The 22430-nt window shown below is 36.4% G+C and overlaps 1 protein-coding gene across 1 annotated transcript; it reads left to right on the top strand.

Annotated features, from left to right (window-relative positions):
- Positions 1 to 9755: 9755 nt before the first annotated feature.
- Positions 9756 to 20650, top strand: Osi5 (Osiris 5). The gene is made up of 3 exons (XM_074107002.1): positions 9756 to 10069; positions 13126 to 13238; positions 20359 to 20650. Exons 1-3 carry the CDS (start codon positions 9775 to 9777, stop codon positions 20536 to 20538), a joined length of 588 nt encoding a protein of 195 aa, XP_073963103.1. The 5' UTR covers positions 9756 to 9774; the 3' UTR covers positions 20539 to 20650.
- The last annotated feature ends 1780 nt before the right edge of the window (positions 20651 to 22430 follow it).

Raw genomic sequence — 22430 nt, 5'->3', positions numbered from 1 at the left:
TGATTTATTTGCCAACATGAACAATACAGGATACAAATAAACAATAAACTATTTTATTAATTTCAGCCCAACGTGTGTATGTGTGTGTAGACTTAGAGAAATGTCGCCAATCTAACGCCAGTATTAACGAAAGGGGTCTGGTGAACGCTTACTAATCTTTGGCAAGTATGAAAAGGAATCTTAAAAGCAGCAGCAGCGGTGGACAAACGTGCTTATCCTTTGGCATACCTACTATTCTGCTGTGCTGGTTACTAAGAATTCTTAACTTTTTTTTACACAAAACTTATCCATGATTGACCCCTATCTATGAAAAGTACAGATGATGATGAGGCGAAAAAAATAAAGTATTTTTTTTTGCCAAAACTCGGTACAACAAAAAAAACTAAATTACGTATCTCACTGGTTTAGTAACAGCCTATTCACTCTTGCTTTTTAAAGCCCTAGTGCTTCAGCTGTATCTACTAAATAAACAAATATCTCAACAACATAGAATTTTTAGCGCGTACCTCCGACATACGCCTCTAAAGGTGCGGCCAAATTTTCCAAAGTAATTTGAAGCAATTATTATAAAACGTCTTTCAGCCACAAACAAATGCATTTTTTTTTCTAATTCATACTATATTAAGTATGAATTAGAACAAAAATAACGCTCATAACTTATTATTTGTACAGGTATTCCAAGCAATGCGTCTCAAAATTTGCAACAGCCTTATTTATAGAGCTGCGCTATTCCAGTCTCGTCTTTAAAACAAAGTTCGGCTTTGCCAGCCATATTTGGGCACATAAATAATAAACAACCCTAAAGGGTCGCCGTTGTCGTACACGACATGGAGGACATCTTATTTTATTCGCACAGGGCTGTCGTATAAGGCCATAATATTGTCGAAATCAGTACCAATTACGATATAATTATTCAAGATAACTTCGTTGCCTTTCACAGGGAGAAAATATAGCTAACATTACCCTAATTAACATGCTAACACGAGCATTAAGCACAAAAGCTGAGTGTTCCAGTTAAAATACCTATAATGCAATTTCATTTTATAAATGTATCTCTCGTTACTTTGGTGAGAATAATAATTTGCCATTTATCATTGGGATACAAGTAAAGTTCGAATCAAAATTAATCAATTCTAAACATGAATTAAACAATTTATGTAAAGCTATATGCGATACATTGTAAGTACATAAATGAAAACCATGATCAATTAGCGTTATAGAAATACAATTACAAAGGCACTGCGCAATATTGCTTAATGGTATAGGTATATTTATTATTATTTTCATATTTATTGATATTTTATTTTTTATTTTTATTTATTTTATTAAGGTTTCGTATCTGAAAAGAGGAGAAAAACTCTTATAATAATATGGTCATTTCATTGGCCGTCTGTTTGTTTGTCTGAGTTCACTAATGTTTCGCAACTAACCTTTGGCACACACACATAAACATCACGCCTGTATTCCCAAAATGGGCAATTTTAACTACTAACGTTTGGCAACCTGATTCATTTCGCAACTGTTTATTTTTTCTGAAACTGTAAATATTTCAGGATGTTTATAAACCTATTTAACCCATTCTAAAGGGTTCTACACGATGGCACTGAAATATTTACAGTTTTAGAGTTAGCGAAATGAAAAGGTGCAAAATGAACCAAGTTGCCAAACTTTAGTTGCGAAATGGATAGATATCGTTTGTCTGTCCTGATCCTTCTTCTCAGTAAAGCGTAGATAATCCAAGTTGAAACTATGAAATAAGTACTTAAGAGCGAATATCTCACACCGCAGTAACAAAAATCAAACAAGCTAACCGGCAAAAAATCACATTAATAATATTAATATGGTGTTATGGATATCCCATTCTAACAGATGGCTGCGTCCCTCTCGGTCCGCCGGACCGTTCGATCGTCTGTTACGGCTATGATACCTACCAAATATATAAAAAAATACATAATAATCGATCGCTTTGGTGGAGTGCGACCACAAACACCGTGACCGTGACACGAGATTGTTATATTTAAGATGATTTAATATAGGGAAGGGTAGATAGCGTTTAGCTTATGCATAAGGCACAAACAGGATGACCGAAAGTATTTTCCTGACATGTCATGATGTATTTAGGCTAACGATGATTACACATGTCGTTAGGTCAGTCTGTGGACAACATTAAATGATGTATGTAGTATGTATGTATGTAAACTCTTTATTGTACAAAAGGAAATAAACAAAATAAATAGGTAAATGCTAGGTAAAAACGCCGGTCAAAAATACACACTTTTTGACTTTTACCCAAGTGAGAGTGTGTGATTTAATCGACTATCTAAAGTGTATTCGCCGAAAGTTGGCTGTTATGATGGTTGAAAGGCTTTGACCTAAGCGACATTTTTTATAATAATTATCCTACTTATATTATAAATGCGAAATTTTGTGAGTACCTATGTGTTAAATAAACCTTCGTAGGGTGACTGTTATCAAGGCCGTGACTTATTTGTTCTTCTGTGCAGCATTATGTCTAGAGAACAATTCATGAACTAAATGCCTCAATGAAGCCGACTTCGATGTATGACGCTCGCTATAGCAAGGACTTTATAAAGTCCGTAAAGCCGCAATAGTCTGCACCACCACTTCACTAGCTAGTTTTAAGGCTTATAAACTCTGTTATTATTTACACACAAAAATATTTACAATGTCTACAATCAGAATTAATATTTATTTTACAAAACCGAGCACCGCACCAATATAATATCACCAACGAGAGTTTTTTTTTAAGTATCGCTGACGGCCGCCTTTTTTACGGTCGAAGGCGCGCGGCAAAGGACTTGCGCCTATCAGCCACCGACAGCAAAGAGGATGAAAATTAAAAAATTGATCGACATCCAAATTAGGTACTTGCACACTATGTGTGTGTATGTTTTGATTCCTTCACGTTTAAACAGCTGGAAATCACTCGTCAGTTTAGTAAAATCATGGAATTTTAATTCAACTGCTAGATCTGAATAATATTTTACGCGTGCGAGGTAAGCACTAGTTTAATTATATGTTTACATATTTGAGATATGTTTAAATAAAAACTGGGCACTTTTTGGCGCTTAGCGCACAAAGAAAAACAGGGCTAAATTATAACGTCGTCAATCTAAAGCGCTCGGTTGTTTTATGCGATAAACGCAGCGTTAAACGCAATGCGTTTGACGCACATCAATTTGCATCAGATAATTTAATTACCAAACATTGTTTTACGCGGTGAGCGCAGCGGCAAACGCATGTTTGGTAATTAGATTGCATGGATTGTGATTGGTTAATTTCATTTAATATTTATTTATTGGTTTGCTAACAGGTATAAAACCATTGTAATAAGAGAAAGTCGATGTGTTGGTAACATAAACAGAGTGTTAATCCACAAAGTGCGACTTAAGCTGTTTTGATATTTCAAATAAGAAGTAAAATTAGAAGTATATGGAAAAATGTTTTATGTATGGCTATCAAAATATACAACAGCTTACCAAGTCACGTAACCAACCAATGACCAATGTCATTTAAGTAAATTCAAATCAGTACTTACCGAATGTCTAGTAGATAAATGCTTTTATTCCGACAAAGAATACTTAGATAATAATTAAGTGCTGTGATACCATTGCATTAATATGTTAGTTAGATACTCTAATATAATACAAATAAAAGTTATCTGTATATACAACTACTCAGTCGTATGTTTGTGTTAAATGTGTTAAGATTTTCTTTTTTAGTGTTTAATTTACAGTTTAAATGAAGGTATATACATATTGTTTATTAACTTTTATTTTTATTTTACTTTTATTTTATTTTGCATGCCTATGAGGCAGATCATAGTGCTGTTATACATATAACTTGTTAACTGTGGTCTTGCAATAAAAATATTTCATTTTCATTTCAATTTTTAAACTGGATGCCGGGTTTGGCATTTAGCATATTTGCCATAGACGTGGTTTTGTCGCTTAGACTATTTTTCGTTATATTAAAATAATAAAACTGTGTGGACCACGGGAGAACTACGGCCCAAGTCCTCCCACCCTGAGAGGAGGCCTGTGCCCTGCAGTGGTACGTATATAGGCTGGGATAATGATGATGATGTGATGGTGAAATTTTAATATATTTTGTTATGTTACGCTATTTTGTCACGAACAAATATGATTTCTATTTTTCTATTTTCTATTTGATGAACTGTGTCGTTTCACCCATTTTGAAGTCTGATATTAAGATGGGTTTTAGGACTAATATAATCCTAAGAATAATAGGATTTTAGTGTCGGATCTAAAAGTCTATAAAACAGTAACGACACTAGTCACATCGATAATAAAGACATTAACCTATTATGGTTTCATGGTACTAAAAACGTATTTATAGCTTTCGCTACAAACAAAACACAGTGAAAGTAATTATAATTTTCATAATAGGTAACAGTTCCAGATGAACGACTATCAGGCGAGTCGATCCGACTGGAAAAGTGAAACCAGGCTATCCTTGGAAACATCTCAGCAACCACTGGCGAGATAAAATCAACCACTGTACCATGCTAACTTTGTGGCACTGACAAGTAGCAGAAAATATATCTAGATACATCAGCTATGCTTGGTAAGTTCAAGTTAGGTAAGTTTTTTCTTTCACGATGATACATCATGGCAAAATAATGTGGAACTAGGTTCGATCCTCAGTCTCAGCTACATTTTTTGTCTTTTCAAAGTATTTCAGTTTCAATACATACACATACACACACACAAACATCACGCCTGTATTCCCAAATGGGGTAGGCAGAGCACACGAAACATTACCGCTTCGGAGCCACTTTTAGCAATTTTAGGTTTTAAGTTTGTGTTTGGGGGTCAGTTTCGACACAATGTACTAAAAAGTATTTTTACCTTTACATAGTATAAAATTATAAAGGCACATCCCACCGTCTGCACGCTTTTGTATTTTTAACCCCCGACGCAAAAAGAGGGGTGCTATAAGTTTGACCGCTATGTGTGTGTGTGTGTGTGTGTGTGTGTGTCTGTCTGTGGCACCGTAGCTCTTAAACGGGTAGACCGATTTGAATGCGGTTTTTTTTATTTGAATCAGGTTTTCTAGCGTTGGTTCTTAGACATGTTTTATCAAAATCGCTATAGCCGTTTTTGAGATATTGAACTTTGAAGTGACAAAGTGGGGGTTTTCCAACTTTTTGTTTGTTAGGTTATAAACAAAGGGACGAATCTAATACATTTAAACGAGCAATTTAGACGAGCAAAAATATATTTCGGGGATCTCGAAAACGGCTCCAGGGCCAATCAACTATTTTATCCACACTTGGGCGTCAATATTATAAAAGGTTATGTTGTTAATTTGTATCAGCTTTTAGGTACAAATACATTGAAAGACGTTGAAATATAATAAGTAATACAGTGAATCAATCATGAAGATTCTGTCGGTTTTTTTTAAGTATAACACAGGAGCTGGAAGAAGACTCTGATGTAACAAAGTGGTAAACAAACTGATGATTAATGAGTAACTTAAGATTGCTTAAGACTCATTCCTAGATTGAAGAGGGCATCGTGCCAAATTCACTTAAGCCCCTTTTAAAAATACCTTTTCACTTCTCATGCTCGTAAAGTTCGTATTTATGCTAGACCTAGGCGACATAAAATCACTTTTTATGCTCTAGTGCATAAAATAAAATCTTCGTCTAAGATCAGGGTAATTAGGTGTAACCACAAACCAAGAAGTTTACATATTTTTTTTACAATTTTTATTTTTATAAATTTAAAAATCTACCAATTCAATAGAAAAAGATCAATAAAATTAAAAATTAATAATGATATATTAATGCATGAACAATAAAAGGTACGTAGTAAGTGAACAATTGCTTCCACTGTTGCTATTTCGTTTCCTCGCCATCGAAGTGAAAAGTAGAACTCGAGCATTAAACCCATTTTTCCCTCGACGTGTCTATCCACCCTCGCCGAACGTCTTGGGTAAAATGGCTCGTTTTATGCTCTTGTTGTACTCGTACAATCTACTATGCTTGTAGGAAACTTCCGCAACAGAGATCAGTCGCGAATTATCGGCACAGTGTTATGACACAAACAAATTTAGGCTACGCCACTGTTCAATACACAGAATATAAAGACGGTAGAAGTGTCGTTATATTCATAACTTCACACACCCCTTCGGTACACACCTTTCGTATTACAAGCGGCTGCCCATGCCGGAATTTGAACCCGAGAAATATAGAACACAAGCAAGAAAACGAGCAAGGGGGAATCAACCTAAAAAAAAAATCTTGACCTCCTGGGCCAGAAGCTGCGTACTAGGCTGGCTGGCTGCTTGTGCAGGCTGGGCTGACTAGGTTTTTTGGTTGTTCAGTTCGGTCGATTCTAAAATAGCTTGATGACTAGCTCTCCTAACCACTAGGTTGTTTGGTTGTCGCGTTGGTTCTTAAAACATTCAAACCATCATTATAACATCCATGTAACAGTCAGTCGTCGCGGTCACGGTTACTTTGAGCATGTCTTTTACATCAAATAGTAAACGTCTCAATTGCATTTGTGATAAAATTGCCTCAAACAGCGCGTGTCAGCACAGCATTAAACTGTTTTTTTTTTATGATATTGTACGAGTATGATATGTCATTTAATTTTACTTTTTAAAGTAATTATGTCCTAAGTATGACATATTCTTTATAAGCGGTGCATTACATGAATAGTTTCAGTAGTTCCCTTTGACGTGACACGATACTTTCTAAGCGTGTGAGTGCCATCGACAGATTAATTATTGTGGTCGAATTGCTCATTCTTATTTCAAAAGTATACCGATAAGATATTAATCTTTGAAACACCTGTGGCCCGGCTGTTTGAGTCCCTTAGCCCATTCAAAACTTTCCGTACTCTCACCTGTTCGAGAAAAAGAAAGAAACAGCTACAAGCGACAGCGAAAATGCTCAATCGAATACGTCATTTGTATAGGTATTCTAGATGCGGCATCTTTTTCCCACAATCGCGGACGAAAGGAAGGGACCACAGATAAGCTAGGTTTTAAAAAGCTGGTGTTGGCTGCCAGATTCACTAGCATCTAGCATTGGTTTATTATGATCCTGGTATAAATAGTTTTTCAAGATAAGCCAGCGTTGGCTGGCAGTACTGGCGGAAATAGAGCGCTGGCGTATTTTTCCAGCCAGTGACCATTACGCGCAAGCCGCGCAACTCCCGCGTATGCACATTCATTATCCCAGCCTATATACGTCCCACTGCTGGGCACAGGCCTCCTCTCAGAACAAGAGGGCTTGGGCCGTAGTTCCCACGCGGGCCCAGTGCGGATTGGGAACTTCACACGTACCATTGAATTGCTTCGCAGGTTTGTGCAGGTTTCCTCACGATGTTTTTCCTTCACCGTAAAGCTCGTGGTAAATTTCAAATGTAATTCCGCACATGAATTTCGAAAAACTCAGTGGTGCGAGCCGGGGTTTGAACCCACGACCCTCTGCTTGAGAGGCGATAGGTCAAACCACTAGGCCACCACGGCTTTTTATGCACGCACCACTGAGCATGCACACCACAAGAATAATCCAGACATTTAATAAATGAAGTTGGCTTCATCTAAACAACATAGACCAGGACTACAGAGAGTAAAATTAGTTAATTGACGCAGTCTTGTCTGGAGAATGGCGCCAGCGTTACTGGCTTCGTCTAAGACCAGTGGGTAAAGCAGACAAGTGACGAGTGTTCTCTGTTGATCCTTTTTGTCCCTTTTTATTTACATTTTCGAAGAACCAACACCAACTTTTGCTAGAAAAATACGTTTTGTTTTGTTATGTTTTTCGTAGCAATATCACAATACAATACAAAGACTATTGTAAACCAGAAATAGTAAGCGATCACGTTTAGTTGATCACGTAAGTATAGTTATTAGCATAGTTATTAAGTTTGTGACTTATACACACCATAGGTTGGTACCGCTTGCCAAGTCTAAATAGATAAGACGAGCTGATCGGTTACCCAAATTTTTATTCAAAGAAACTGTGGCTTTAATTTATCAAAAATGTAACAGTTGCGAATAAATCAGCGCGCTTTATTTTTATATTCTTATATTTATATATTTTTTGCTATAATAAAGGTAATACCAACCTTTTTTTCTTATATATAAAAATTACCAATCGTGTCTTTACTTACCAAATTAGATTTTCAATAGAAAAACAAATTTAAAGCAGTACCTAGCTATCGTTACAGAATTATCTCTTCTACTTGGCTAAATCTTGTCACTTCCAGTGTATCTACAAAACTATAAACTATTGTGTCATTTTGTGTTATTTTTCTTGGTGGTTTCAATGCCGTGAACTTCATAAGCGCCATTCTGCAATTTTTAGTAATATGTTTTAAGAATATTCTTAGTATGTCTTAAGCGAATTAATTTTAATATGTAAAAACCTAAATAAAAAATATTATTTGAAACAAGTAAAAGCCGTGCGTGGTTACTAAAGTAAGTCATCAATTATATAACTAAGAAAAATAGTTAGTATTACTTTTGAAAACAAAAAAGCTCTTGCGCACATGAATTTCGAAAAACTCAGAATATGAAGGCGAGTCAAACCACTAAAGTTAAAATAACATTTTCGATTTGTTGACGAGGTTAATTCCGCTAATAAAGTAAACGCTGAGTGAATTTAATATAGGCTGAAATTCTGACAATATCGGGATAAAATCCTGAAATATTAACTGCTAAGTTTAGAAATTTGAAATTTGCGAAGATTGTTTGTTATGCAACGTGAATAAATAACATGAATTTATTTTTGAGAACCCCCATGGGAATTTCAATTAAAACGCCAGACGTAGGTTTAACGCAAGCGATGTCACGTTTGATATATATAACATATTAATTACTTGAAGACTTATTATTTATTTGTATTTTGGCCCCACGTCCCACTGTACTGTAGGACACAGACCTTCTCTCAAAAGAGACGGTTTTGGCCGTAGTTTTCACGTGAGCCCAGTGCAAATTAGGATTTTTGTGTAGGTACCTATCTTGTTATTGTGTTGATAAATAAATCTTATCCATATATCCTAATAGTTACTCTATTTAAATTGAGTCAACTCACAGTCCAAGTTTCATTGAAAGAATAAATCAAATTAGGAACTATTTGTTGACACGTGCCTTTATCAATGTAACATGCAGCGATGCGACTAGATGTAAATTAAAAAAGTATAAATTTTGGGTTAAAAAATACTTCATCATCGTTCCAGTCTACACGCGTCCCACTGCGGGGCACAGGCCTCCTCTCAGAATGAGAAGGCTTGGGCCGTTGTTCTCACGCGGGCTCAGCGAAGATTGGGAGCTTCACTAATTTTAACTTTATCGAATTGCTTTGCAGGTTTTTACAATAGGTACTTAACTTAATTATACTTAAAATGATTACAAACTTGGCTAGTTACAATAAATGCGAAAAACAAACAAAAATACTTGATTTAGTGACAAAAACAAAGGGTTGGTTAGACAGAAACATTATAGTCTGTATGTGTGTGTTTCTGTATTATGTTTAATTCCACTGATATTAAGCACATCTTCTTCTTATCTTCACACCGTCTAAGCACATTTAACCAACAACCAGACTGTAACAGAAAAATTGCAGAATCACACTGCTCGCCTTTTCATTCCACTCGTCGGGCCCACGGCGAAGCAATTGCTCGAGTTTTATACTATTTTTTGAAAGCTCTATACTATATAACAGTGTCTGTCTCCCTTTCTATCTTATTGCTCGGATAGTGACCGAACAAAATGTATCGAGACCTTTTTATAATCGCCTTCCTTTGTTCGTCGGCGCTAGGGTCATTTTTGGACGGTGATTTTGACCTTGCCGATGGTGTGAAGTTAGTCAGTATTCCAGTGTCAAATAGTTTGGAGGATGAGGGTAGGTCGTTTGGTGAAAACTCGGCGCTGTTCCGGATGGCCAAGTTCCTGCAGGGACATGAGTTGAGGGTGAAGTTGCCGAACTTGATTGAGAAGGACAAGATTAGCAGAGTCTTCGAGGAGTCGCTTAAGACTGTCGATGAGACGTATAAGGACAGTGCTGGTAAGTGGTTGGGAGATCTTTTTTTAAATAACCAAAAAGGAAACAGTAGATAATCTTACATTTGTTGTTCAAAAATGGATTTTGGAACATACTTGAAATTTGCATAGTACCAAAAGTAAAGAAAAAAAGGGTTTACCCTTGAAATGTCGACAAACTTTTAATCGAATATCAGTTCAAAGTCAACGTTTCCTATTTTTTAATTTCATCGAATATTCATTACCTCGAATTATTAAAACGAGTATTTTTAAATCACCGATATTTAATTTCTAGAAATATTATTGAATAGATAGTTTATTTGGCAGAACTTCATTTCATATTTTATTATTTCACACTTTTATGAATGAAATTTATTTTTGTCGGGGTCGCAGTTCTAAACTAACCTAACAATACAATACAAATATTATTTATTGATCACCAAAAGCAGTACAGAGACATTACAAAAATAAAAAAAATCAGGTAGACAATAGGCGGTCTTATCGCTAAAAAGCCCAACCTACTTTACTAGTAGCGATTTATTTTTGTTGGAGTCGCGGTTCTAACCTAACCTTACCTATTTTTCTGGTACCGGTTTATTTTTTAGGGTCACAGTTCTAACCTAACCTATTTTCTGGTGATTTATAATAATATGTCGAAGAAATAAACAGCGATATTTAGTTGCTCCGTCTCATTAATAGTTGATAAAATGTATTTTTAAGCAAATAATAATCCTTATATTGTTTTTCTAAAAATTGTTTTAGTATGTAATGAATAGTCGATGAAGTGAAATTACTCCAAGATAAAATATTACTATTGAATATTCAATGAATTGTTATTTAGAAATTATTATTAGGTATAATAAACTGCAATTCTTTAATTTGAATTTTTCTTCAATTTGTGGACGCGTTACTGTTTAATGATGAAGCTGCAGACTCAATTTTCTATCCCATCGCCTATTTGGAACGTCTTAGTAAAGTTTTAGAGAGTATGCTTTAATGAGCACTTACTTATCCCGGGGGAACTTGGGAAACTCAGAGGTTCCGAAGTTTTCCTCTTATACAAATAACAGAGTCCACTTTAGTACTTACGTATTATAAACTCACGTCTTCGATGTAAGTTCTATTTGCCTTCAGATATTGTGATGTTAGTAAATTATTCAATAAAATGAGTTCACGGACTTGATTAAAGAAAAGTCTAAATCTGATGGACTTACCTAATGAAATTGTTTAAGTACTTTAAACAAACAAATTATATATACAATAATTAACAGAAATAAATAAAAAAAACTAACTTACTCTAATCCTAAAAATCTATATTTACAAATATCACCCTAGTCGCTGCTACTGGGCAGGGTGCCCATAAGGCTGGCTGCGTTTCCTCGTTGTATGGCAATGCCAATACGTTGACCGAGGACAGAGCCAGCCCTATGGTCGCCAGTGGAACGGGCAAGCTTCTTTTTTTTAAATTTAAGTAGTGTTTTTGCTTCGGGACGCCACGGACCAAGCGTTTCAACAGCAAAAGCCGCAAATATGAAATTGTTTGCCAGATTCTCATATTTACGGCATTTTGCTGTTTCGGCCGTTGCAGCCGCCGCACCAGCCTTCAATGATGTCTTAGATTAAGAGTGTACGCATGTAATTCGATATAATGATTGCTAAATGTGACTGGTGTTACTTAGCCAAATAAATGAATAATGAATATGAAATATTGGGAACTTACAGGAAGGTTTGAGATTCGGAAATCAGACCTAAGGTACCAAATACAAAGACAAAAATGCTATAGGTTGAGATTGATTTGCCTTAAAAAAAAACGCGCTTTTTAATGTAATATTTTTTTAACGTAATCATTGGTTTTTATAATTTTTCAATTTATAATATAGATATTTTAAAATAAACTCAAAATATTTGCAGTAAAATTACACTTAAGATTTTTTTACACAGTGGGGTTTATTTACACCCAAACTTAGTTCAATTTGTAAACGGTTCTTATAAGTAAGTAATTTAATTAGCATCAGTTAATTGGGTAAGTGATACATAAAATAATCTTACATCACGTAACAATGTTGTTCAGTACAGTTACCCACTGTTATTAAACTTAATTGCGACAATTAAGTAATTTTATTCGGAGTCAATACACCTAGCATGTAATCACTAATCTCAGTTCTTCGAATTGAGACAAAAACCGTTCGTATAGATTTCCAATTTTAATAATACAAAAGAAACTGTCGCGTGTGTGTTCAAGAGAATCTTAGTTTGATAAGAACGAATGTCTCTTTTGGCGTCAGGGGATTTCTAACTTACAATCAAATAAGCATAAGGATCTTAATGAGAAATTATCGTCGTGTGTGTATAGCTTTTTTTAGTCAATAGTTTGACTATAAGAACGATTACTATTAACAAGTATATGATCATTGTATAATCGCTTTTAGGAATTAGAAATGATTATTTCTTTTGTGATTTTCTTGTTCAATTACGCACTTTTTTTGACATAAGTAGGTACTTTTATAGCCTTACTTTATGTAATCGTTTAAAGTACTTTAAAGTGTCAATTATTTATTTATATACTTGTTTTCTTCATTAAACTCTTTAGTATATTACCTATAGTGATATTTTTTTGTTAAAAGTACTATTTATCTTTTGGCGACTCTATCTGCTAAGAATTTGTTTGTCACACGCCAACAGAGGAATCTTTACTATTTTCCGGGATAAAAACAATTCAATGTCCTTTTTAGGATCTCAAACTCTCCATCAAATATCATCCCAATCGATTGAGTACTTTTGGCGATTTTTAAACAGCCTATTTGAATGCTGGGAGGTGGATTTGGCTTTTGTCTGTATTTTTATACAGATACAAACTAGGGTTTTTCCTAGAGTAATACGTTGGTACTGAACTGAGTTTCGCGGGTTCAAACCGAACCGCCGAAGCCGCTGCCAACCAAAGCAACTGGAGGTCTAAGTGGACGTCCTACGGCTGAGATGATGATGATGATGAACTGAGTTTCACCTTTGGCCTCATGTGTATTTTTTATCAGATCAGTTGCAAGTCATTCTATCGTAAAAAAAATATTCATCTTATTCCAGTGACTGGACGAGGTAAAGGAGGCGGGGGTGGTTCCGCCGCTCTCTTGGGGCTCATGTTCGCCAAGACCCTGGGAGCTGTGGGAATCGGCGGTCTGGGTCTGCTTACTATGAAGGTAAGGTTTATATCTACGTATGTAGATAAAATATTTACTTAGGCTCTGTTTAGACCTACAAGTGAGTAAGACAGCCGGTGAAATTACTGGCACTTGAGGTATTCCATCTTAGGCCTCTAGGTTGGCAACGCATCTGCAATACCAGGGTTATTGCAGATGTTTATGGGCGGTGGTGATCTCTTACCATCAGGAGACCCACTTGCTCGTTTGCCAACCAGTAGATAAAAAAAAAAAAAAAACAAGAGAAAATTACGCAAGTTCCATTACATTACGAGACGGTATAGGTAGAGTCATTCACGATGACGCGTGCCGTGGTTCTTATTACAATGTCATTAATGACTTATTTTGACAAAATCACGCGTCTTCGTGGATGGTACTGGGTATAAATAAGTTTGAAGTGCTCAATCCAGTGCCGCATTGTAATGCAACTTGCACGATTTTTCATACAAGGCTAAACTGCGCTTAAGGGACTTAAAAAAAAGTTATTACTTCTTTTTATAAATAAATCATGGAATGATTGACACCAACTAATTTAGTTCTTAACTAAGCAAAACTTGTACCTACGAGAACGATCAAGGACTAATTCATGAGCCACTACGGAACCGTTTCAAAGTAAAAGTCATTACGATTTCCCTTGTTAATGAATGCGATGTCACACGCGACGCGACGTGACGCGATGCGACGCGATGCGACGTTTACTGTGAAATGGTTTCATCATCCCAGCCTATATACGTCCCACTGCTGGGCACAGGCCTCCTCTTAGAACAAGAGGGCTTGGGCCATAGTTCCCACGCGGGCCCAATGCGGATTGGGAACTTCACACACACCATTGAATTGCTTCGCAGGTTTGTTGCAGGTTTCCTCACGATGTTTTCCTTCACCGCAAAGCTCGTGGTAAATTTCAAATGTAATTCCGCACATGAATTTCGAAAAACTCAGAGGTGCGAGCCGGGGTTTGAACCCACGACCCTCAGCTTGAGAGGCGAAAGGTCAAACCACTATGCCACCACGGCTTTTTTTCAAACCACTATGCCACCACGGTTGCATGGTGGCTCATAAATTAAAGTCCTTGAGGATTCGATTTGTAGCATTCGAACATGGCGGATATAGATAATATCTTATTTTGCTATTTCTGTTTCTTTGGCTAGTTGAAGTATAATTTTGATAGTGTTTTATGCGGCGATTAACCTTAACAGTGAACAGTGATCACAAAATTCTATATTGCTCTCGTGTCTGTAATTTTTTTATGCGCAAGTTGTCTCCAGGTGGTTTCTGAATTTTACTATTCATACATCATCATACGTGCTTATCAAGTTACAAAACTACAACCACCGTCAACGTCCCTCTCGAAGAGAGTTTACTTTGACACTGGCGAAATTGTCATATTAATTAGGACAGAAAAGCCATATTTTAAAAGAGAAGAAGAAGAAAGTCCTTGACCGTACTATGGGTAATATGGGCAACGATGAACATAAAGATAAATACATACTTATATACACTAGGCTCTCCGGTCGTCAAGCGGTAGCGAAGTGGTTTGACCTATAGAACCTTAAGCAAGAATCGTGGGTTCAGGCCTAAACTTGCACCTTTTCTTATGTACGAAATTACATTTGAAATTTACCATGACCTGTACGGTGCAGGAAAAAATCGTAAGGGAAGCTGCACACACCTGCGAAGAATTTCAATGGTGTATGTCAAGTTTCCAATCCGCGCTAGGCCGACGTGGGAACTATGGCCCAAGCCAATTCTGAGAGGAGGCCATGTGTGACGTATAAGGCCAAGATGACCTTTCATCAAACTTTTCATTACTGTCACCATATAAAAAAATACAACCGAATTGATAACCTCCTCCTTTTTTTGAAGTCGGTTAAATCGGCTAATCACACAAATTGTAACATTGACTTTCATATTCAATGTACTATCGCGGAAACATTAACCAAATTCCTGGTTCCAAAACACGTACGTAAATGTCATCGCAAAAATGTCTAACGGCATAGATGCGGTTGCGTGACCGGCGACGCAATGAACCACTTTCAAATACATTGCGTGCCTTGTTGATAACCACTGAGCAAGTGATCGTGACCACCGCGCAATGAACAGAGGTTTTAGTCGAAGCAACACCGCTCGCGCATCATGGTACCACTGAAACAGCGCCGAAGTGATCATTAATCAAACACGCTTAAATCGTGCCATTTCCCTCGTCGCGCTACTTGAGCAAATGGGTCTGAACAATTATTCACTCTTTCCAATTATACGTGCTCGCATCTCAAGACTTCTACGCATGCGTATTGTTTTCTACGTTGCAGTTTAGTGCAGGATTTTAATGTTTTCTCTTGATCAGTTTAATAGCTACTAATCTTCTTGCATCGTAGTGTTTAAAATACATCGGTAAAAACCATGGTTCGGACGCCTACATTAATTTGTAGTATCTAACTAACAGAAATTAGTATTTGCAAAACCGAATTTTGATTACTCTTTCATTTTCAGCCGAAAACGAAACTCTATTTGAGGGCTAATTTTAATGAATATTTTCTAAGCTTTCGTCCATTTTTTTTAAATACCTGAGTATCTGTGTTATGAGAGAAAACTTTCAACGAATTGATAGTTTAATGGCACTGATGAGGCTGGCATAAACACATTTGGTGTACTTAAGCCTAGTTAAAATATTAGAAAAAAATGGCACAAAAAAATTAACTATCTATTATTTTTAATGTGCAGTACCCAGGTAGCCTCAAAAAACCACTTATCATGATGTCGATTGCTTCAAAGCACCGCAAAAAAGCCCACAGGCTCCGTTCAGTTACAGTTCGAACGATAGGTAACCGAAATTTAACTGAAACTCTAACTTAACGCCGAAATTCTCCTAAACATAATAATCGGTCGGACACTATTATTTTGCTTCACTAAAGAAAAACAATAGTATTGTTTCGACAAAAGTATTTTTGCTGGGCACTTTGCCAAAACAAGATCATTTGCAGGTCAAAATTCCTTCCATTTCACCGCTATAACCAATCTTCCAGAAATATTTTTAACGGATTTTTTTTACCTTCAAGTCATAAAAAATGTGCCATACAAACATGTATCACATACAAATCGCACTTTATACGTAATTGCTCATTTACTTCTGCGCCATTATTTTATTTGGTACAAACAAGCGTAATAACAATTAATCTCATTTGTATGCAAATGTGATTACCACCAGAACGACAGTGGTAAAAATAAAGGCCATGGTTAGAATATCACAGAATCTACCAATCCAAAAAAATATTTAGTGGCCTAGTGGTTTAGCCTATCCTATCGCCTCTCAAGCAGAGGTTCGTGGGTTCAAACCCCGGCCCGCACCTATTGAATTTTTCAAAATTCATATGCGAAATTACATTTGAAATTTACCACGAGCTTTACGGTGAAGGATATCATCGTGAAAAAACCTACACACGCCTGTGAAGTAATTCAATGGTATGTGAAGTTGCAAATCCGCACTGGGCCTGCGTGGTCTCTACGGCCCAAGCTCTCTCATTCTGAGAAGAGGCCTGTGCCCAGCAGTAGGACGTAAATAGGCTGGGATGATGTGACGTGAAAAAGCATGTCAACCAGCCTCATGTCAACCAATTAGGGAGCAGCAGAATGTTTGTGTCATAATAATGTTTGGCTCTGTGTCACTAATTTCAGATTCATATTGTTGTATAATCTGTTGGTTCTCCGTTAATAAAAAAATAAATAATATTAACAAATTGAGTGAAGAACGCGTTCGAATGACGACGTTTTTTTTTGAATCTCTTTAAGCCGCGTATCCACTAGAGGCAGCCTCGGGCCGAGCGGCTGCCTCGCTCCGAGGCCCCGCAAGTGGAGACGCTGCCAAAGGCACGGCTCAGACTGAGGCTCCTTTGAGCACGGCCAAAAAACCGACAAAATATGGCTCGGCTTGAGGCTGCTCGGCCTGAGGCTGCTCTAATGGATACGCGGCTTTACAGGTTATCTCTGTAAATCTTTTTTTTTTCGATACAGTAGAAGGTATCTTACATAAAAAATAGTTTTTTAGTCTCTTCTTTTAGTTATTTTTTGTGAAATTATTGTTCGCGAATTTAAATACACGACTTGAAGAAAAAAACAATTTTCATTTTACCTTTCTGACTGTCTGACGAGTTATGGGTGTATTTTATATTATGACGGCTCATGTAATATGTTAGACACATTACTTGTCGCATTACTTTTATGATACGACAATGACACAGAATACTAATTTGGGTTAGTTTTATTGCCTTATTTTAGGTTCAATAATTTAGTTAAACTAAATAGCTAACCCCCAGACTAAACAAATAGCGCCCTCAGACTAGGTGGTGCGATGATCTTCGCAGGTTAGCTCGCAAGAACTGGATGAGACTGCCGAGGATCGTGCTCATGGCGTGCAACTGGAGAGGCCTATGTCCAGCAGTGGACTAAGATAGGCCGATGATGATGATGATGATGATGAAATAGCTAACGTCACAGATATAATATTGAGATAGACAAGGCTAGTGATCCTTTTATGCGCATTAAAATATAGAAAGGTTTTTTAATAAATTTACGAAATGTAGTTTATAGTTAACTATAGTTTACTTTTATATTTGTCGGGATTTTATTATTTTGGTCTGATCAGTATTCGTATAACAAAGAAAAGTTGTCCAAAACACAGAATTTCGATATAAATATACCTACCTACTAACAAAATACTATATTATGTGATATTTGTAAATACAACAGCATCAATGCAACTATTGATCACCAACAAAGGTAGCTGTGGGCATGCTTCGAGTCTATATCGAGTTAGTACAAACTTAAATATAGTAAGGTTTAGGGTTCGATTCCCGTGTCGGGGCAGATATTTGTAATGAAAAATACGAATGTTTGTTCTGGGTCTTGGGTGTTAATATGTATTTAATTATGTATCTATCTATACAATTTATTTATCCGTTGCTTAGTACCCATAACCAAAGATTTGCTAAGCTTACTTGGGACTAGGTCAATTGGTGTGAATTGTCCCGTGATATTATTTATTTATTATTTATTTTATATGAACCTAGGTCGAATTATGGTTTTATTTTTTAATATGTATTCCTATATAATTCGTATATCATGTACCTATTAATTATGTAGGAAAATGGAAAATGTTAAAAAGCATAATTAGGTTAATTGGTGTGAATTGTCCCGTGATATTTATTTATTTTATTTATAATTCGACCTAGGTTCATATAACATTTATTACTCCTTATGGCCTCAGGAATATTTCGGTTTCCTCGGAAGCACCTTGTAGAGGCTGTCCAGTCTATCCGCTATCACGTTAAAGTGGCATTGACTGTTTGAAAACGGTGTGTACCTACCCTAATTTTATCATCATATCCAATTGACAAAAGAATAAATAGGTGTCCATATTTTCTGGATGATAATCTAACCGACGAACTAACTGACTGAGCATATTTTTTTACCCAGGACCTACCCAACTATCTTATTATGGTTTAAGTTGCGTTACATTACGGCGCTCGATTGACCACTTTAAACTCGTTGGCTTTACGGGCTCGCAATGTATTGCTACTTACACGATTTTTCTGGTTTACTAATGTTTTGGCGAAAATTATTTAGCAAATTATTAACTCCCAAACTATTTAACCCATATTTTTATTTAGGCGAAATTTCATTTCCCAGCTCAATATTTCGCACTGATATCATTTCCCAACTAATGATTTGATAAATGATTATTATGCAAATTATTACCTGGGATTTTTTTAAAGATGTCATTTGTGTTTTCGTCAAATGCGTTGATTGGCATTCCTTAATTTAGCAAGCAAGCAAGCCAATGTTTTTTTTCGTTCTGTTTCAAAAAACCTAACATCGAAGGCTAAAGCGGAAGCTACGCTACGTTTCGCTCCCGCCTTAGCCTTCTGAACCTAACCTATCCAAGTCGCTTCTGCCTAGTCTCGTCTTGCTCGCTCGCTTCGCTCGCTCACCGCCACATAATTTAACATTTATTCATTTTATTATATATCATGACTGATATAACTACCTTATGTGTAAAAATTGGCCAAATGATATTTGATTATTTGTTATGTCTTAGCCAATCATTTGCTACATAATTGTTTGCCACATAAAAGTGTGATGAAGTAAAATTTTGCAATATAAAAATGTGCGTAATAAGAAAAATGCGAAGCAAAGTTATGCCAAGGATTGGTTTGCCAAATGAAACTTCGGCGAAAGGTTGGTTGCTAAGTGAAATTTGGCGAAAAATATTTCGCCGAAAAGGCAGTACACCGATTTTTCTTGCTCTCGCTAGCTGACGCGGTTTGGACGGAGTGGGTGGACACCTATTTAAAAGGGAACTATATTTTCCTGTCACTTAAATTTAGATTTGTCACTAAACTGCGTTACCCGAGGTAATTATTATATCTATCCCTAAGAAATATATTGGTCATCAAATTAATCAAATCTGTCTCTAAGTATGAGTCATCAGATTAATTAAACCTGTATCCTAAATTATAGTTTGATCAATCAAATTCAATCTCCAAAATAATTCGATCTGTCACCTAATAAATAGATCGTTCCTAATTCGATGCTTCTACCTATTCTACTAAGGCAGGTCTGGTTTGGTACGACGACAAGCGAAGCGAGGTAGAACTGCGATCCTCAGTGCGCGAGCCGAGCGAGCGAAGCGAGCGTGCCGCGGCAGCGGCCGGCGAAGTGTCAGAACCGAACATTTTTTGCTAATACTTGTATGATGAATATAAATGTTTGTAGTAGGTACTTGAGTCTTGGATGTTTGTATGTATTTAAGTATATATGTATGTATGTCTACCCGTTGTTTAGCACCCATAGAACTAACTTTGCTTAGATTGGGGCTGGGTCAATTGGTGTAATTTGTGAGAAGATATTATTATTTATTATTTTTCATTCATTGTATATCATTATCATCAAATTTCAGTTCAATTATTTGATTTTCCAGTGATTACAATTAATTTTTAGGAAGCCATTTCTATATTGTTTGTGTTTCTATATGACGAGAAGATATCACGAAGTTTCCCGAATTTAACGCTGATGATGATGATGATCCTAGCTTATTCTCTCTAACACTCTGAAATTCTGTTGTTCCCAGGCCCTCGCTGCCGCAGCGCTAGCCCTCATGCTGTCAGCAATTGTAGGCGTCAAGAAACTGACATCACATGATGATCACGACGACCACCAGGTCATCTACGCGGGCCATCACGGCCATCACAGGAGAAAACGAGAAGCCACGCCGCTCCCATACAGGGGTTGGGCCAAATACGCTCACTGATGAAATAGTGTTACGATTCGAACGAATGAATGCCACGAATGTTTAATTTATTTTATTTATTGAATGTTTTTAATAAAATGTGAAACTTCAGTTTGGTTTATTTTAATAACACCCTAGATTAGAATTACATCCTAGGATCTGTAGTATTGTAGTAAAATTATAAATTTGGATATTTAGATGTTTCACTATTTGGATATGCAGATGTTTGTTACTCTATCACCTAAGAACAGTTTAACTAATTTGCATGAAATATAGCACACAGATATTTTATATCCTAGTGTAACATAAAAGATACTTTCATCCTTGAGGGTTGCGTAGTTGTGGGAAAGGACAAACGAACTCCTTGCAGACGAAGTCGTGGGCTAGCCTAATTATAAATAAAAAAAATATATTTGAGAAGCATCTAAATTTAGCTTAAATGGTGTTTTCACTTCAAATATTTTTGTTTACATTAATAACAACCTAAATTTATCTTGATTTAAATTTACCACGATGTAAGCACTGCTGCTTCACGGCAGGATTAGCGAGCAACATGGTGGTAGCAATCCGGGCGGACCTTGCACAAGGGCCTACCACCTTCCTGAACGGAAACTAAGGGAGATGGACGGGACAACGTATTCTAAATTTCCAAAACTAAGGGATATACATGGACAGGATATGGCAATAAAGCATGTACACACACTCATGTGCTTCGAACAAAATTTCAATCAGTTCGACAGCTGGAAGTGGATGAATTTTAACTTTCAAAATTAGATCTCAACTAAAAAGTAAATAGACGGGCATTGCAAGTTAAAGAAAATCCTTTTAATTTACCTGTGATCATACATGGTAGGACGTCCACCGACCTGGTTAAAGCCGCGAGTTCACTCACGGTGCATGCCGTTCCCAACCAAAGCAACTGAAGGTCTATTGGGGAGGCCTATGTCCAACAGTGGACGTCCTACGGCTGATATGGTGATGATGATGATGATGATGATGATGATACTTCTAGGGCTGGTAGATATTTTTTCACGGTCCGCTGTATAAGATATTAAAAAAATGTGACTGAACAGTGAACAGTTACGCATAACTTTTTTTTTATAAATAGGCAATTATGTTTTTCATTTTTTTTAAATAATCTTTAAGCTTCTAATGTACTCGTATAATAGTGTGTCACAAGGTTTCTGGGTTGCGGTTAAAAACGTAGGTAAGTTTGGACGGCTCATTGTCATTACCATAAACGGTTATTCGCTGTCCCCTTTTTAAACTACGTAGTTAGAACAAGATAGAGCCATGATATTTAAGAACGACTCCTGTCAGTATAAACTAATAGTTTGTATGTATGTATGTAACTCTTTATTGTACAAAAGAAAAGAAACAAAACACAATTGACAAACTTTGAGATACTTGTACAAAGGCGGACTTATCCCTTTAAGGGATCTCTACCAGTACTCTTGTAAGCGTGGTAGCCTAGTTTGAACGGGTTTCTATGGCCTTACAAGCAAAGGATCGTGGGTTCAATCCCGGGCTCTGAGTTTTTCGAAATTTATACTCAAAATTACATCTGAAATTTACCATTAGCTTTACGGTGAAGGAAGACATCGTGAGATAACCTTTGCTCACACCTGCGACGAAATTCAATTGTGTGTGTGTGTGAGGGCCAAAGTTCTCTCGTTCTCAGAAGAGGCCTATACCCAGCCAGTGGATGAGGTATAGGATGATGAATGATGATGACATTAGTTTTATTTATGAACCTCGTGGTCTTTATATTGTTTTTGATTTACGTATATACTCATTAATGTACGACTGTATGAAAGAAGAAAGAAAGAAAGAAAGAAAGAAGACATTTATTCACTTACACAGAAGACACACATATACAGCAAAATTAATACAAATAAATAAAAATAAAAAAT

Source organism: Choristoneura fumiferana, chromosome 25 (assembly GCF_025370935.1).
Source record: "Choristoneura fumiferana chromosome 25, NRCan_CFum_1, whole genome shotgun sequence".
In the NCBI taxonomy this organism is placed as follows: Eukaryota; Metazoa; Arthropoda; class Insecta; order Lepidoptera; family Tortricidae; genus Choristoneura; species Choristoneura fumiferana.
Note: the sequence above shows the minus strand (reverse complement) of the source record. Positions and strands in the feature narration are given on the sequence as shown.